The sequence below is a fragment of the Pteropus medius genome, unplaced genomic scaffold (genome assembly GCF_902729225.1).
Source record: "Pteropus medius unplaced genomic scaffold, Ma_sr-lr_union100, whole genome shotgun sequence".
Lineage (NCBI taxonomy): Eukaryota > Metazoa > Chordata > Mammalia > Chiroptera > Pteropodidae > Pteropus > Pteropus medius.
Window position 1 is genome coordinate 9,465,977 of NW_024349802.1, and position 17,099 is coordinate 9,483,075.

The following is a 17,099-nucleotide window of genomic DNA, read 5'->3' on the forward strand; positions in this document are numbered from 1 at the left end:
ACTTTTCTAGATAAATGTTTCAAGGCCACAGAAGTTTGTGTGATAGTGTGATGACACTCCCTGATTTTTATACTTTAGCAGGTGCTTGGGGAACGAGGAGGTTATGGAATTCTCTAGATTTTTTTTTCATTCTCATTGTGAAGAAGTATTCTCAAAGGTACATTTGTCAGCTTTTGTCCTCTGACCTCAAAATAGTGGTAGGTACCAGGGCAACAGAAGTGATTTCTATGGTATGCTCCCAGGGTAAGAATCAAGTATAATAATGGAGCAGGAGTAGTTTTAACTGGCCTCAGCTGACATGTTGAAATCCATAGATTCCGAAACTGGGAAGGAACAACAAATCATCATGGAGAAGAAGAGGTGGTTCCCAGGAAATCCTTCTGTTCTGTCCCTTAGTCCTGAGCTAAAAGTGTTTGCTAAATGGGGTACTTTTGTTTCCACAGCCAGTGCTGGTTTCAGGGGTACATAAAAAGCTCAAGTCTGAACTCTGGAAGCCAGAAGCTTTTAGCCAGGAATTTGGAGACCAGGATGTGGACTTGGTGAACTGCAGGAACTGTGCTATAATTTCTGATGTGAAAGTTCGGGATTTCTGGGATGGCTTCGAGATTATATGCAGTAAGTAGCTTTGACATCTGTATGCCCAAACTTGCCCTTGGAATAACAAATTATATCCTCTTGTGGGGAGAAACATTCTTTCCTGGTACCAACCAGGTAGCTCACATGGCAGTCACATGTCTCCCAGAGCACACCTGAGCTTAAGCTCATAGGGTGTGTGGAGCACTTTCACTCTACAGAAGGGGGATAAATATAGCATGTACTAAAGCAGTGGGTGAAGAAAACAAAGCCCATCTAGTCCATTATGGGAGCTTACAAGTCTGAAAATAAGAGCTTAATCTCCTAAAACTTATAGTCATTGGAAAATCAGGCCAATCCAACAGATGTTTGTAGGAGTGCTTTCTGTCTTCCAGAGCGATTACGGTCAGAAGATGGACAGCCAATGGTGCTTAAACTCAAGGACTGGCCTCCTGGGGAAGATTTTCGGGACATGATGCCAACAAGGTTAGTGAACTGCAATGGGTCATCTTGAAAGACTTTTTTGCCTTGCTGAAGCCATCACAAAATGACAGGAAAATGAACTTTGCTTCTCTGCTTTTTTTCCCAGTGACAATCTAAGTCATCTTTCCTGCTTTTTTGTAGATTTGAAGATCTGATGGAGAACCTTCCTCTGCCAGAATATACCAAACGAGATGGCAGGCTTAATCTGGCCTCTAGGCTACCCAGCTACTTTGTAAGGCCCGATCTGGGCCCCAAGATGTACAATGCCTATGGTATGAGAGCGACGCCATATTGCCTTTTTGGACACTGTTGTTCCCATCTCACCTATAGGGAATGTAGAGATGATAGAGGAGAAGTGTCAGGTTCTGGAGAAGTTAATAATAATAGTATCCAGGAGGGTTTTCAGTATGTTTGCTTTTGTCGTATTGATTTGCATGATATTCATATGGGCCCAATCCATAAGCTTGTATGTCTCCAGTAGTTAGAAAGTTGACTCTCAAAAATTCTATCCAAGGAGACATGATTCTTAGTTTTTAAGAGACTTGATTAAATAACAGTGAAGAAGTCCGAGTGTCATGCTACCCAACCAGCTCTTTGTGAAGCCTCACTAATGTCCTAAATCACTGTGAAAACCAAACTTCATTTGAATATCACTAATACCCAGCTCTGTTTTGCTTTTGAAGAAGAGATCATTTAGGAGGGGGTGGGATGGAACTGGTGCAGTGGCCAAAGCTAATGATAGTGTCAGCCAAGCTAGAAATCAGTCTTAAAACACTAGAAAAGAAATGAGAGGATTTCTTGATAAACAGATAAACTGCATTCTCCCAAAATTACTCATTTAAGAACATCTTAGAGTATGTTTTCACTTACAGGGTCTGTGTGGATTCTTTAGAATATTCCTTTCACCTTGCATATCTTCCTTTTACCATCAGGCTTGATAACAGCAGAAGATAGAAGAGTTGGCACAACAAATCTTCACTTGGATGTGTCTGATGCAGTGAACGTGATGGTGTATGTTGGGATCCCCATCGGGGAAGGTGCTCATGATGAAGGTACAATTTTTAGAACCCACTGCTTCGGAATGATGAGGCTTGGCCTCAGGAATGGAATTGGGTTTCTTCCTCCTCAGTCGGGCCAAAAGCTTTTTATTAAATCTCTGCCAGACCTGATGCATAGTAGGTGCCCCGTGGATGTTGCTAGACGAAGGGAAGTTCTAACAGAAGAGTGCTACTTGTGTATCTCTGACCAGCCCTTTTCCACTGAGTGTTTAGCATCACAAAAAGGAATGAAGAAGAAAGGGCAAACCAGCCTACTTGGTCTATCAGCCAGATCAACTGTGGAGTGACAAGGCACTTTCACAGACAGGAAGCATAAAAGTGATATTTTGCTGCATTTGTACTTCCTATCTCAGTGTAAGATTAACGTGTAATTACTGAAAGTTGTGGAAAACATAGGCAATTTTAAAGAAGAGAATAAGTAACTAAAAATCTCAAGTTTCAGCGATAATCCACATCATTACTTTGGTATATTTCCTGCCACACATTTGCTTTTGATGCTGTACACCTGCAGATCCTTCTGTTGTGTTACCCTTAAGGGATTATAAGAGATAAGCATTAGAAGCTGGCCCTCTTAACTTGCCAGAGAAGCTTTACACTTTGTGGCCTTAAATCCATAGACTCCATAGAGTTTGAAGAGGTCTTGATAAAGTATATAGAGTCCATCTACCTGTAACAGGAAATAATCTGCAATTTGGACATCAGATATGGCTACACAGTTTGAACAAGAAATATGTTTTAAAACTACCTCCAAAAAATGCTGAGTCTTTATTAAGTAAGGAAGATATGGGTCCCTTCTCCTGTGTATAGGAAGCTTAGATCAATGTGAGTTTTGAATCTACCTTATATTACTCCAGAAGGACAATATTAAACTTGAGATTAAACTTGTTTGAATTAGACATTTTACTTAGAGGCACTGGTTACATTGGTAAGTGGCATTTTTGCTCTTTTCAGAGGTACTCAAGACAATTGACGAGGGAGATGCTGATGAGGTAACAAAGCAGAGGATTCACGATGGAAAGGAGAAGCCCGGTGCTTTGTGGCATATCTATGCAGCCAAGGATGCAGAGAAGATCCGGGAGCTCCTCCGAAAGGTATGCTCCTGGGTGGGCTCGCAGCTCACAGATTAGGGGTCTGGGGATGCTGAGACAGCCTGCTTTGGGTTTCTCATGTGGAGTCACTTGGCATTAAAGACCTGTGCCTCTTGTCAAAATGCTCCAAAGAGCTGAACCTACACCTAGAGGATGTTTATTGAATACAGCAGAAGCTGTGGCCCACCAGGGACATTGCTACAGCAAGTTGGATTTATGCTGTTAATAATTTTTATGTATCTGTCGATTTTTCTGTCTTTGTCTTTTGGTCATGGCTTCAGGTTGGAGAAGAGCAAGGCCAAGAGAATCCCCCTGATCATGACCCAATTCATGACCAAAGTTGGTACTTGGACCAGACCCTCCGTAAGCGACTCTATGAAGAGTATGGTGTACAAGGCTGGGCCATCGTTCAGTTCCTGGGAGATGCTGTCTTCATACCTGCTGGAGCCCCACACCAGGTGGGTTCCATCTTAGGGATTGGGCTCCACAGTTCCATGGGCTTCCTTATTTTTGACTTTCTTGCTCATCTGGCAATAGATATAAATGTCTGGAGTAGATAGATTGCTCTTAAATTACTACTTATTTTTTGCTTTTTAAATTTTTTTCTATGTAATTTTGAATGCTCATTTAAAAGTTTTTAAATGGAAACTGTTGAAAAAGTGGAAGTCCCAGCTCAGCACCCTGTGCCATACCCCCTTTCAGTCCCCCTATCCTGCCTTCCTCAGAGGTAGCTTACTGTTAACAATTTGGTGTCTATTTTTCCAGATCCTTTACTGTGCAAATACTGTTTTTATTTATAAATTTATATTTAGAATGTTTCTGCGTGTGTTATTTTTATAAAAATGGAATATTATTATAAGTATTTCTAAGGTTTTTTAAACTATATCATGGATATTTTTTATGTGTTATCAAATCTCCAATGCCTAATATTTTCCCTCTTCTTTTCCCCTCCCAGGTGCACAATCTATACAGTTGCATAAAAGTAGCAGAAGACTTTGTGTCTCCAGAACATGTAAAGCACTGTTTCCGCCTAACACAGGAATTTAGGCATCTCTCTAACACTCATACGAACCATGAGGATAAACTGCAGGTAAATGGCTCCTCCTTCATCCCCACCCTGTCTTCTCATCTCCTACTCAGTTACATACACAGGAGACACATTCTGCTTTCTGAAGACTGTGGACAGATGATTAAAGGAACCATGTTTGGGGGTATGGAGCCCTCCCTCTAGGAAGTATTTAATCAGTCCTCTTCAGGTTTGGCTTTAGGAGTACCTTTCTTTTAACTTAGTCATTTCCAGTGTGCCCTTGGGAGATACAGTGTTTCAGGGTTAGTAACTATGACTAGACTGACTTCCCCAAGCAGGTGAGAAAAGCACTGTGGCAGTTTGTTCTCAAGATGTTTTGGAGAAGGTCTGTTTTTCTGAAGCTGCTTCTCACAGCAGGTTTCTGTACAGACTCAATTCTATAGAGCTGTTTTCATGACTGCATTCCGTGTCTTTAAGAATTGCATTCACAGGGGTGAAGATTGTTTTCCCCTTGCAGATCTAAGCTGGACAATCAGATTATTCTTCTGTTTTCTTCTGTTCCTCAAATAGATTGGAATTTTCAGGGAAGAATCTTATTATTAATACACTTGGGTGCTTTAGTACCATAAAAAGAAGAAACAGTAAGGAAGCAAGTTTCCCTAGGTCAAACTTCAGCCATCTGAATACATCTCTCTCGGTCTATGGGAGAGTTTTCCTTTATCATGCCTGTGGCTCAGGTGTGCTTTCCGTGATCAGTGACTGATGAGGTCGAAGATTTTTCCTGGTTCCTGGTAGATTAAATTGCCTTCGACCTTGAGTCTGATGTGTTTTGCTGTTCCTTTTTCAAAATTATGGAACATTTCAATCATAAAGTTCTTATACACAGTTTATCACATTGATAAATAGATAACATTGATATTATAGATATAATGCAAATATTCAGGTATACTTATTTCAGACCCCATCTCCAATAGATCTCTGCTTCTAACAGGTCATCTCCAGCACTCCCAGTCTTCTGTCACTGCTTTATTTTTTTCTGTAGTATTTTTTACCATCTAACATACTTTGTATTTTATGTTTTTATCCCTACCAGAATGTAAACTATTTAAGTTCCTCGAAGGCAGGGATTTTACTGTTTTATTCACTGCTTTTCCTAGCACAGTATTGGACACAACAGTAGGTACTCAGTAAATATTTGTTGAATTAATACAAAAAATTTAATGGAGAATAGTACAGGGGGGCTCATGTGCCCATCACTCAGCTCAAGAAATAAAGTGTCATATACATATGTACACATATATAACATAAACATATATAACAACTATATTGCTGAAGTCTTCATGTACTCTTCCCACTCCATCTCCCCACTTTCCCTCCCCCAAAATAATCACCATCTTGGTGTAAAACTGTCTTTATCCTGTTCATTTTAAACTGTCTTTAGGCTAGTTTATTTAAATAACTTTTAATGTATTTTCCTACTTCAAACATAACATTTTCCTTTTAGACAATAATCTTACCTGTTTTAGTGCATTCTTTTTTAAATCTAAAAAAATTTTTTTTATTATTCTTTTTTAATTAATTATTTTTTTATGGTGACATTAGTTAATGAAATCTAATGTTTCACCTGTACATTTTAACAGGCATATATATATTTACACTGTGTGTTCACCTCCCATAGTCAAATTTATTTCTCTCACCACATATTTACCCTTTACCCACCCTATATACCTCCCCCTTCCCCTCTACCCTCTGATAACCACTAGTCTATTATCCATGTCCATGAGTCTCTGTTTGTCCTGCTCATTTGTTGTTTTTAGATTTTTATCCCACATATAAGTGATATCATGTGATTTTCAACTTTTTCTGTCTAGTTTATTTCGCCTAGCATGATTATCTCAAGGTCCATCCATGTTGTCGCTAATGGCAGTATTTCATCTCTTCTTATGGCTGAGTAATATTCTACTGTGTATATATATCCCACAGCTTCTTTATCCCATCATCTGTCATAGGATTCTTCTGTTTCTTCCATGTCCTGGCCACTGCAAATAATGCTACTATGAACATCGGTGTGCAAATATCTTTTCGGATATGGATTTTCAAGTCTTTGGGGTAAATACCCAGTAGAGGGATTGCTGGATCATATGGTAGATCAATTCTTAGTTTTTTGAGGAACCTCCAAACTGTTTTCCATAGTGGCTGTACCAATTTGCAGTGCCACTAGCAGTGTATGAGGGTTCCTATTTCTCCACATCCTCTCCAGCATTTGTTATTTGTTGATTATATCTATTCTAACAGGTGTGAGATGGTATCTCATTGTGGTTTTGATTTGCATTTCCCTACTAGCTAGCAATGTTAAGCATCTATTCATATATTTGTTGGCCATTTGTATGTCCTCTAGGGAGAAGTGTCTGTTCAGGTCCTCTGCCCATTTTTTGATTGGATCATTTGTTTTTTCGTTATTGAGTCGTATGTGTTCTTTGTATATTTGGATATTAGGCTCTTATTGTAGGCATTGCTTGCAAATATATTTTCCCATTTGGATGGTTGTCTCTACCTTGTTGACAGTTTCTTTTGCTGAGCAGAAGCTTTTTAGTTTGATGTAGTCCCGTTCATTTATTTATTAGTGCATTATTAGGTACAGGACCTTAGGCAAGGTTCTTCACCATGGAACCTTGGTTTCCTCAGTTTCTCATCTGTAAAATGTGGATAATAAAGATTACCTCATAAGATTATGGTAAGGATTAAATGAAAGTCCACATATAGAGTTTAGCAATGGTGCCTAGCACATAGTTAACACATACATAATGGTGATTATATAGCCTTTCAAATTATTTCATCATTCTTTTTTGAATATAGACCTATATCCTGTGTGACTTGAAAATTACCTTTGGGATTGATTTGGGAAGCATGCAGTGCTAGTTGAGGGGTTTCTTCACTAACCAGTAGGCTTATATAGACAGTGTAGAACATACATTTTCATTTGTAGAAGACAGCGTGGGCCTGCCATGAACTAACCATGCTGTTTGCTCTCTCCAGGTGAAGAACATCATTTATCACGCAGTGAAAGATGCTGTTGGCACCCTCAAGGCTCATGAATCCAAACTGGCAAGGTCTTAGGCATGGAGGAATTCAAAACTCCCCTGTGAAGCAGGTCTTTCACTCACACACATACAGGGAACGGCAGGGTTCTCTGCTGGAGCAGAGACCCTTCACTCGGAGCCAGTGTGGTCAGTATTACAAACTCTCCAGCCACTCTCTTCTATGCTGCCTCAACACCGAAGGTTGACACAGGAAAGTCGCACTGTTCACACACACAGTTTCAGATTCCAAGCTGAGGGTGCCACATTCCCATCCTGTGGCCTTTTGGGACTCTGAATTGCCTGAACATCGCTAGGCTTTCCTGCACATTCTTGTGATTTAAGATTTGTGGAAACCAGGAATGTGGGCACACCTTTTCTTTTCTCTTGTGCCTACTTAAGTGGGAATGGTTTGGAGGTAGGGGGAATCACATAACTGGTACAAGTAGGGGCTAATTGCTTAACCATGCCTGGGGGAAAAGCCTGACTGTGTCTCTGCACGTGACCTCTGACACCACCCATCCCAGGTGACGGGGTGAAGCCATTCCCCACAATCTCTCCCGTGAGCACTGGAGTCTTGCAGGACCCAGGGAGAACCCACTGCTTTTCCCAGGAGGCTCCAGGATTAGGAAACGTGTGTATTTAGTGAAAAATAGGTTTGTAGTGAAATAGTTACTATTTCATGAAAGTAGATATTTTTAGAATTTTTGAAATACCACAGTTGTTTTCCTGGTTTATGAGGAAAGGCACATTACATTTAGTCTTCCTTTCAATAAAACTCTTTGAAGAAATATGATTTTTAGAAATCAACTGCCCATTATAGCACAAAAATCAGCCAAAGCAGAATTTAAGAGAATTGGCTTTTTAGGATTCTTTTAGTTCCACCACCACCCCCCATCTCCCCGTCTCAGTCCTATCTTGAGGGAACAGCCATCTGAGAAAGAACTTTGTCATGTCTGAGCTGTGGTGTGTTCCACACATGCACACACTGGTGACTCCAGGAACCATTTCCACCTATTACCAGCGTTCCCTTGGGACTCCTCTTACAGTTCCAAATTCAAAGGAAAGTTTGATTTTCCTACATGAGGCTTTTTGATTTTTGGGTTTTTTGTCCAGAAATATTTTCAGCAAAATTTTCCAACTCAGTGGAGTTTTATTAAGAATTTATTTGAAAATAATGGATTCATTGGCCCATGGGTACATTGGAAAATGTATCTATCTTCTTTCCGGCTGTACTGTAGTGCCCTGCAGGCTTGTTTATATGTTCACAGTTACTTTTTTTTTTTTTTTAAATAAAAGTCATTTACTGTAGAATACTTTTAATTTCACTTTCTGTATTTTAATTTTGTTGAAGGGCTGATTGGGATTTCCATGTTCTTATTAAAAATCTAACAAATCTGTTTGGAGTGGACTAAGTTCTTTCTGTGCCAGCTATTCTAAAAATCAAGGCCAGGTGGAGGTTGGGGTTGAAGGTAGAGGATGGTTCATTTTCAGATGGTCATTACATTGCTACATCTGATTATTATCCTTTGCTACTGAATTTGTTCCCAGTTGGGAGAAGAAAGTGCCAAGTCATTGTGGTTTGAGGGCTTGGGGGTGAGAAGTGGCCATACCAGTTAGAGGTGGGAAGAGAGGTGGTTTCCCATGGTTTATACTCAGTGAATGGAGTGGAAAGGTGGAATCCTACCTTCCTGGCACAGTCTAGGGAGAAAGGGTCCTGGCAAGGGGATGGCCTGAGCAAGGTTTGGGGCAATCAGTGGTGGGGTTCCTCAAAGCAGGAGGCCTGGCTGTCTACATATGAAACGTGGCTCTAGATCCACCTCAGAGTTGGTGAAAGAAGACCCAAATGGGATTTATCTTTGTTTATCGAGCAGCAGTTAAAGTGGCTTGAGGGTTTAGGACAGAGTGTATTCCAACTAGAAAAGGCCTTTTGAAGAGGAAGTTGTAAAGAATAGCAGGAAGAGGTCATTAGAGGCTGCTTCTCTGGAGCCTGTTGGAAAACATCTTCCAAAGTGAGCCTGAAAATACAATTGTCAGTGTGGAAATAGATCATTGTGTGGTTCAAAGATAGTTTGAATAAGACCTTAAACGAAATACAGAGCCCTGAGCATGTCCTTTCAGCCTGGGTGGTCACGGGCTGGTACTGTGATCTCCAGAAGGATTACACCTCTGCATAAAGGGCAAATGAATGCAGAAGCTTTGAAATGGGACAGGAAAGGAAAGCAGTGAGGGGAAGGCGGGTTGTAAAGGTTGGAGCTTTGTTGCTTTGGTAAAAATCAGGAGGCTGGCTCGGGGCTAGCCTACATTCTGGATATAAATGTCTTAAGAATTAGGGCATTCACAGCTGCCAGTGCTTGCTGATGGGGGTGGAACTGGAGCCCCTGGATCCATCTCCAGCCTAGACTCCAGGCATTTGAAGAAGGTCTGAATCCCCTGCCCCAGGGTATCCACCTGGATAGCTTAGAGCTCCCTGCAAAGTTTAGGAACTGACAATTTGGGAAAAAAAAAGCAGGTCAGATTAGAGGATTTTCTCCCAACTGGAGTGATTGGTGATGGTCAAGAAAAGATGGGGTAGACAGATGCACTTATAACTTTGACTTCAGGAGTCCTTGGGTGGGTGTCTTTACAGGACCTGTGATGGGGTAGGGAGGTTTGCTAGTCAGCAAGTGGAAGAAAATAGCCTGTTCAAAATAAGCTGCTTGGGTTAATATCTTAGCAACATGACTTAGTCGTTTTGTGACACTTTGTAAATTACTGAACCTCCGTAATCTTTCCGTTACCTTATCTATAAATGAGGATAATTATAACCTCTACCTTAGAGGATGGTCCTGAGGATTCACTGAAACAATGCATGTGACGCTCTTAGCTCAAGGCCTGGCACATGGCGCTCAAGTTATAGCTATTATTCCTCGTGGGATGTTTAAGTCTTTCAGCCCTATGTGGACAGGACAGGGGAAGGGCTGGGATGTCCGGATGGAACCGTGAAGGCCTCCGAGGACCTCAGCCCAAGGGCTTTGAATTCAAGAAAGGTGAATGAGCGATTAGAAGAAGGCCAAGCATTGAGGGTCAAAGGCGCATGCCCGACAGCAGCAGGTGCGGGGGGCGCGCCGCCGCAGCTGCTGCGGCCTCCCCTTTAAGAACCGCCACCGCCCACGGCCCGCTGCTGCGGCAGGGACCTCCCCTTTAACGGCGGCGGCTCGGCGCTCCGCGGCCCCCGTGGCGGCTGCTGCTGCTACTGCGGCTCTTGCTGCCGCTGCCGCTCTACCTCCGGCAGCTGCATCCTCGGCCCGGACCAGGTCCCCGCCTCGCGTCTCGCCATGGTGTCCTGGATCATCTCTCGCCTGGTGGTGTGAGTGCGGCAGCGGGCGCGGCCGAGTGGGAGAGGGATGGGGGATGGGTGTTAGGGATATTGAAGCCCGGGATGGACCACTCCATGGTTTCATACGGCAGTCACCAAAAGGCACGTCATCCCTATTTGGGTTCCCCGGAGACATGGAAGTGCAGGACCCAGGACTGGAAAGAATACTGAGGAGCATGGCAGGCCTTGCTTCTCACCCTTTTTATTTTTAATTTCCCTGCTCCTTCGCCTTCCCTCATTCTAGGGGTTTAGCGCCACGGCTTGATTTATGAGGGAAGGTGGGCATGTCTCTTCCCCCACTACCAGTTCTGGGCTGGAGGAGCTGCTTAGACCTGGGCTCTCATCTCCCTCGGGGGAGAGAGCTAATGGAAGAGTGGGGAGCAAAGCAGGGCCTTGTCATTCCATAGCTTAGGACCCAGCTTTGGCCTCCCCAAAGGGCTGTGTCCTTCCTTCCTCTTCCACTGACTGTCAGGAGTTGGGGATGAAGGCACATGCTCTGAAGGACCCCCGCGGGCAACATCTGGGTATCAGGAAGTAGAGATACTTGGAGGACAAAGTGTGGGAGGTAATGGGGAGAGGATATGTGTGCTCAGCCTGGGATTGTGAAAGCCGTGGAGAAGAGGGCATTAGGTGGCCTTCATTCCAGGCGGTCAGCCACATCTCTGAGCTATGTCCCTCCCACCTCCCCTGGGCTCCAGGAGGGAACCCTGCTCCCACAACCCCAGACTTTGTCTTTGAGGATTCTACCCCCACCCCATCTCCAAAGGCCAGTTGGGAATTATCTTGCCCCTATGAGATGGATCCATGTGGAAATGCATTACCCCCACACTGTCAAGGACTGGGCCTGGCAGGGGCTCCACCCAGGGCTCAGCCAACTTCAGCTCCAGCTCAGGACTCTGCCTTTCAGCCTCGACCATGGGGGACTGACACCCCAGAATCCCCTCCTTGCTGCCTTCTTCCCATTCATTGCTGTCATGTGCTTGTGTCCTGGCTTCCTCTAGACCCACCGGAGTCTCCTTCCTTCCTCTCCCCCATGCCACCCCAGAGAGAATCCAGCAGTCTCATTCCATGTGGCCATCAGAGTGGCTGCTTCCCTTTTGTTTACAAGGGTTCCCTGAGGGCATTGGTCCTCTCATACTCTCACCTGTGACCTGTATGTGGGCTCTAATGGGGTCACCACCAAGTCCACTCCAGCCAGATCCTCAAGCCTAGGACCGTACCCTGAGCCTGGTCCCAAGAGTGTCTACATGGGGGAATAAACCTCTTTGCCCTTCCCAGGTCCTCCTGTCCCTATGTCCTCTGTTCCCCAGGACTCCAGGGCCACAGTGATGCCTCTGACTGCCAGGTAGAGTGCCCTGTTAGGCAGTTTCAGGTTCTCTTGTGGACCTGGCCCTATCTAGCCTGGCTCTGAGATGGGAAGTAGAGGATGAGGGCAGATGGGTATGTATGGACATGGTGGTGTCTAGAGAAGACAGCCCCAGAGCAGTGACTAGACACCCCCACACTCTCATATATGTTTGTGCATAACCAAGGATCATGGCTGAAGGGACCACATTGGACCCTCTGGGTCTTTTTGTGTCTCAAGGGCTGGAGAAAAATAAGGGGAAAGGGGCATCACCCTAGTTGGCTGGTACTTCCATGCTTAGGTATCACCTGAGTCTTGACTGCTTTGACTTTAACCCCTGACCTGACTTTATCGAACCAATTGCTGTGGCACTCTGGAGTTCTGTCCCTTCTCCCCTTACCTACCCAGGGACTGATGCAGAGCTGGGAGGGAGAGGCCACTCCTCTTGGCCGAGGTGCCCAGTAACCATGCCTGCCTCCCTAGGCTCATCTTTGGCACCCTGTACCCAGCCTATTCTTCCTACAAGGCCGTGAAGACAAAAAACGTGAAGGAATATGTGAGTGTGTATGACCCTTCATCTCCCATCCAGCCCACATGCAGAGATAGGGGGAGGACTGTGGGTCACATTACAGATGGGGTGACTTTGTATCAGTACTGTTGGCACTAATGAGACCCTGGTTCAAAGGAGGTTCCTGTGTATTTCTTTCCCCATGTCCTGGTGTGACCCTTAGGCAAAGTCTAGGTCCTGAGTGTTCCTTCCCCATAGAAACCTCCAGAGGCTTCCCCAGGCCCCAGCCAACGCTGCCCTCTCTGCCCTCAGGTGAAATGGATGATGTACTGGATCGTCTTTGCTTTCTTCACCACGGCTGAGACACTCACAGATATCATACTCTCCTGGTGAGGTCCAGCATCCCCTCCCTGTATCTTGGGGTCCAGGGCTTCTGACTTTCTCTAAACAGCTAGCCAAACAGATTGAGACCCAGGGTGGAGACCACAGTTTCATGGGGTCTAGATATCCCCCGCCCCATTCAGGCCTGGCTTGATCAGCAGAATAAGAACAAACATACCCCCTACACTTCTTTCTGGTGGCAGCCAAAGCACCACAATAGAATTCAGGAAAGCTGTTTCTGCCAGACCTTGGGCAAGTGACAGCTCTCCTATTTGTAAATGAGTCAGTCCTAAACACATTGGATGCTTATATTTTAAAAACATTTTCTAGACTCTACTAGACTATGTATGAACATTTAGAGGACAAAGAATGTCTTCATCATCTGTATATTCACAGCAGGCACTCAAAGATGTTTATTGAATGGGCAAATGCTTGTTGGAAGGGAGGACCAACATAGCACAGTACATTGGAAGTCAAAAGAAGAGAGTTTTACAGAGAGGTAGAAGATAAAAGATCATTGCATTTGTAGATTATGGTAAATCCTCACTAAGTCATCGATAGGTTCTGCAACTTTGAGCAGTAATGCGGTAATATATAACCAAACTAATTTCACCACAGACTAATTGATACAGATAAGAGTTAACTTCTTACCTCACCTCATGAGCATAGTAACAAAATGATGTTGAGTGAATATTCAAGGACCTGCAGTACAAGAGTCTAAAGTCTTTGAGAAAAATAATTTTAGCAGAGGAAAGAAAGTAGGTTAAAATCGAGGGCAGTGAGTGTAGTTGCCTCTTAACTAACACAAGCAAAGGAGAGAGCTTTGATGAAGGCTTTGTGAGAATGTAGGAGAACTGCATGAAGGAGTATGTGGCCAGAGAGGGAACTGTGGGTAATGGAGAACAATCCTTAAAAGCAAGGGGCATGTCATGGCGGCAACGACTGGGATCCAGAGCACAGCTAGAGAAGCTCATCTTTGTGGGAGGGAGGGAAGGAGGAGAAGGGGATAAGGGTGCAAGAGTAGACCTGTAAGATTGACCCCAGGACAGAAGAGTGGGTGGTCTTCTGTCAGGTGGAGAAGGCTGAGACTCTGAGAAAAGAGCCAGGAAGCCACTGCTGAGGGATATTCCTGCTGGGCTCACTTCTCACCTTCCCACTTAGGGTCACAGCCATACCCTCCAGTCTCCTTGAGATTAGGAATGATCACATGGTAACCCCAATGCACTAAAGGGTGGGGGGCCAGCTAAGGTTATACAGAGGATCAGCGTACCTCCTGACTCCCTGTCCCAGGCTCTGCCTCTTACCTTTGTCCCTTCAACAGGTTCCCCTTCTACTTTGAGCTCAAGATCGCCTTTGTGATATGGCTGCTGTCCCCTTATACCAAGGGCTCCAGTGTACTCTACCGCAAGTTCGTGCACCCAACACTGTCCAACAAGGAGAAGGTTTGCCCCTACTCTGCTTCCCAGCCAGCCCCCCAGGCCAAGGCCGCCCAGTGCCTGCAGCCACATACATTCTTGGCCCTCCCTGTGGGTGGCCAGAGCCTGAAGTGACCTGGTAGGACCCTGGCCTCCTGCAAAAGGCAGTGCCTTTGTCCAGGTGTGAACAAGGGCAGGGCAGGGCCTGGCCAGCAGGGCCCACCCCTCACCTCTTCCTCCTTCTCCTCTAACCCCTCAGGAGATCGACGAGTACATCACACAGGCCCGAGACAAGAGCTATGAGACCATGATGAGGGTGGGCAAGAGAGGCCTGAACCTGGCCGCCAATGCCGCGGTCACTGCTGCTGCCAAGGTGAGATGTTCACAGACCCAAGGTCCTGGGGTCCCCCCTTGTCATTGCATCCCCGTGGGCAGGTCCTTTTGCATCCACCCTGTCCTGAGTGCTGTGAAGGTTTGGGGCTGGTGCAGCTCAGGGTTCCACTCCTGGCTCTACCACACTCAAGCTAAGCGACTTTTACTCTTCGAGCCACAGTTTCCTCATCTTTCCAAAGGGAAAGTGTGGCCCCAGCCTATCAGTGCTGCCATAGGACTGGGTGAAGACAGTATGGGAAAGGCACTGAGCCCAGTGGCTGCCCAGTGCCCTATGGTGACCTCTGTCTCCACCCCGCCCCTTCCTCCGGTTCTCCCGGTGCGTGGTGGTGACCCTAGGGCCAGGGGGTGCTATCAGAGAAGCTCCGAAGTTTCAGCATGCAGGACCTGACCCTGATCCGGGACGAGGATACACTGCCCCTGCAGGGCCCTGACGGCCGCCTCCGACCCAGCCCCAGCAGCCTCCTGGACACCATAGAGGACTTAGGTACAGGCAAGGCCCGGGGTTGGGCATGGGGACACAAGGGCAAGGAGGTGGCCAGGTGAGAGAGATACCCGGAACCCCCTGTTCTTTTCTCCCCACAAGCAGGAGATGACCCTGCCCTGAGTTTAAGGTCTAGCACGAACCAGGCAGATACCCGGACAGAGACCTCTGAGGATGATGTGGGAGACAAGGCCCCTAAGAGGGTCAAATCCATCAAAAAAGTACCCAAAGCTGAGGTGAGAGCCCAGGCCAGAGCTTGGAGGGATGGGGAAGGGGCGGTGGCTCCAGGCTGAGCCCTCTGTTTTGCTCCCTCCTTCCGACAGCCACTAGCTTCCAAGACACCGAAGACCCGGCCCAAGAAGAAGACCTCTGCTGGGGGCGACTCAGCTTGAGGTCGCAATGCCCCACAGGCTGCAGAGCCCCTGCTCCACACTGTGCCCGTAGCCCACGTGTCTCAGGCCCTAGGGCCTTTCAGATGGCTGTCTCTGGTGCCTGCCCAGTGGCCACTCCTCTGGAAGAGCCTGGAAAAGAGGAGGGAGGTCCTGCTGCGGGGGGTTGAGGGTAGAGGCTTGGGCAGGAGTTGAGGACTAAGCCACCCAAGGAGGTGAGGGCTCTTCAGAGCCTGAACCACCATTCTCCCTGCTCCAGCCCTGCCCGCCCACCCAGTGCCTTGCTAAAAACCATGGCCATCCACTTCTCTGAGGTCCTCACATGCACCTACTGCTGCTCTCCATGGGGTGGGGATGGGGGTGCAGTCACAGCCCAGATGGACCAGAGATGGGCCTGAAGGCACCTGGGAAAGGGAGGGAGTGGGGAAGGCCTCTGGGAACCTGGGCAGGGGCTCCAGGCCACAGCTGTGAATGGAGGACAGAGACTTAGTGTGTGCTTAAATGACCAGGATGGCCAGGCCAACTGGGGGCATTGGGTAGGGCTGTGTGCTACATGTGCCCATAAAAAGAGCTGGGGTTCCAGGACTGTGTGTGTGAGAGTGTGTTTGTATCTTTCTGGGTCTAGGGCTGGGGCATGGGGGTGTTGAGTGTAAAAGACTTTTTCTCCAGCAGTGACCATCTCCCACCATCAGCCCCGCAGCCAGCTGTCCCTTCCCCCGACCCTGGTCCTCCTTTCTAGCCTCTGAGCCTCAGAGGATCCCAGTCCATGAGAGAATAGGGCTCCAGGGGGGGACCTCTCATGCTCCCTGTCCTCAATTCTTTTTCGCCTCCTCTCGTTCCTGCCCTGCCCCTGGACTGGGGCAAGGCCCACTGTAGAGGCCCCTGCTGAGGTGGTTCCTTTCCTCCTCCCCTGGGGGCCCACCCTCCTTTCCCCCATGATCTTCTTCCTGTGCCAAGCAGACTAGGCCCCCTGTGAACAGACCCATCAGAGCCCACTCGCTGCCCCAGCTTCTGCCCATGACTTCTGTCAGGGCCAGGAGGAATGTGTAAAGAAGAAAAATTTAGGAGCCAAGGGATTCCTAATTCTGTGGAAAGTAGATGATCTTTGGACCTTTGGCCCTGGATGAGCCAATAAACCGAATTCTGGCACCTCATTTATTCTAGCCTCTGTGCTTTGTTTGTGCCCCACCTAGTCCACAGGTGGGAAGGACCTGAAGCATGAAGCAGGACCAAAGCTGTGGGAGGGAGGGGTAAGAAGTCAGACTGTGAACCCCAGGAGCTCTGATTTCCAAGGTAAGAAATAGGCTTGAGATGGTTCAGTCTGGGAGAGTGGTTTGGGGGTTCACGATAGAGCCAGGGGACTAGAATGGACCAGGACTTATGAAGGGCTAGGGGCCCCAACTCTCAAGGATTTCTTGTCCTTCAGAATCCTGCCCTGACCCCCGCTCCCTGAATGGACTTTCTGATACACATGGAAAGTGCCAGGTGTAAGCTCTAGGGATAAAGACCCCGATGAGGCCTCC

At 46.5% G+C, this 17,099-nt stretch overlaps 2 protein-coding genes across 4 annotated transcripts in view; both read left to right on the top strand.

Annotated features, from left to right (window-relative positions):
* Window positions 1-8,706, top strand: part of KDM3B (lysine demethylase 3B) — a 55,078-nt gene extending 46,372 nt beyond the window's left edge. The window contains exons 17-24 of the mRNA XM_039836178.1: window positions 444-615; window positions 969-1,059; window positions 1,198-1,328; window positions 1,989-2,108; window positions 3,066-3,205; window positions 3,484-3,660; window positions 4,158-4,292; window positions 7,266-8,706. Of these exons, the coding sequence (XP_039692112.1) occupies window positions 444-615; window positions 969-1,059; window positions 1,198-1,328; window positions 1,989-2,108; window positions 3,066-3,205; window positions 3,484-3,660; window positions 4,158-4,292; window positions 7,266-7,346 (1,047 nt within the window). The 3' untranslated portion in view covers window positions 7,347-8,706. The remainder of the gene's footprint in view (window positions 1-443; window positions 616-968; window positions 1,060-1,197; window positions 1,329-1,988; window positions 2,109-3,065; window positions 3,206-3,483; window positions 3,661-4,157; window positions 4,293-7,265) is intronic.
* Window positions 8,707-10,500: 1,794 nt separating this feature from the next.
* Window positions 10,501-16,734, top strand: REEP2 (receptor accessory protein 2). Of its 3 annotated transcripts, none has more exons than XM_039836210.1 (8): window positions 10,501-10,655; window positions 12,418-12,565; window positions 12,830-12,906; window positions 14,220-14,340; window positions 14,573-14,686; window positions 15,049-15,190; window positions 15,293-15,423; window positions 15,511-16,734. In XM_039836210.1, the coding sequence occupies exons 3-8, from the start codon at window positions 12,839-12,841 to the stop codon at window positions 15,577-15,579; spliced, it is 645 nt and encodes a 214-aa protein (XP_039692144.1). In that variant the 5' UTR covers window positions 10,501-10,655; window positions 12,418-12,565; window positions 12,830-12,838; the 3' UTR covers window positions 15,580-16,734. The 3 variants fall into 3 exon arrangements, with proteins under 3 accessions (XP_039692144.1, XP_039692143.1, XP_039692142.1); XM_039836209.1 differs by having other exon boundaries at window positions 10,502-10,655; window positions 15,043-15,190; XM_039836208.1 differs by having other exon boundaries at window positions 10,508-10,655; window positions 12,493-12,565.
* The last annotated feature ends 365 nt before the right edge of the window (window positions 16,735-17,099 follow it).

Excerpts from the sequence above, each read along its gene's own strand:
- REEP2 (XM_039836208.1), top strand. The coding sequence starts at position 10,624 with ATGGTGTCCTGGATCATCTCTCGCCTGGTGGT. Across the intron at positions 14,341-14,572 it reads CACTGTCCAACAAGGAGAAG|GAGATCGACGAGTACATCAC; the intron begins GTTTGCCCCTAC and ends CTAACCCCTCAG. Across the intron at positions 15,424-15,510 it reads AAAAAGTACCCAAAGCTGAG|CCACTAGCTTCCAAGACACC; the intron begins GTGAGAGCCCAG and ends TCCTTCCGACAG.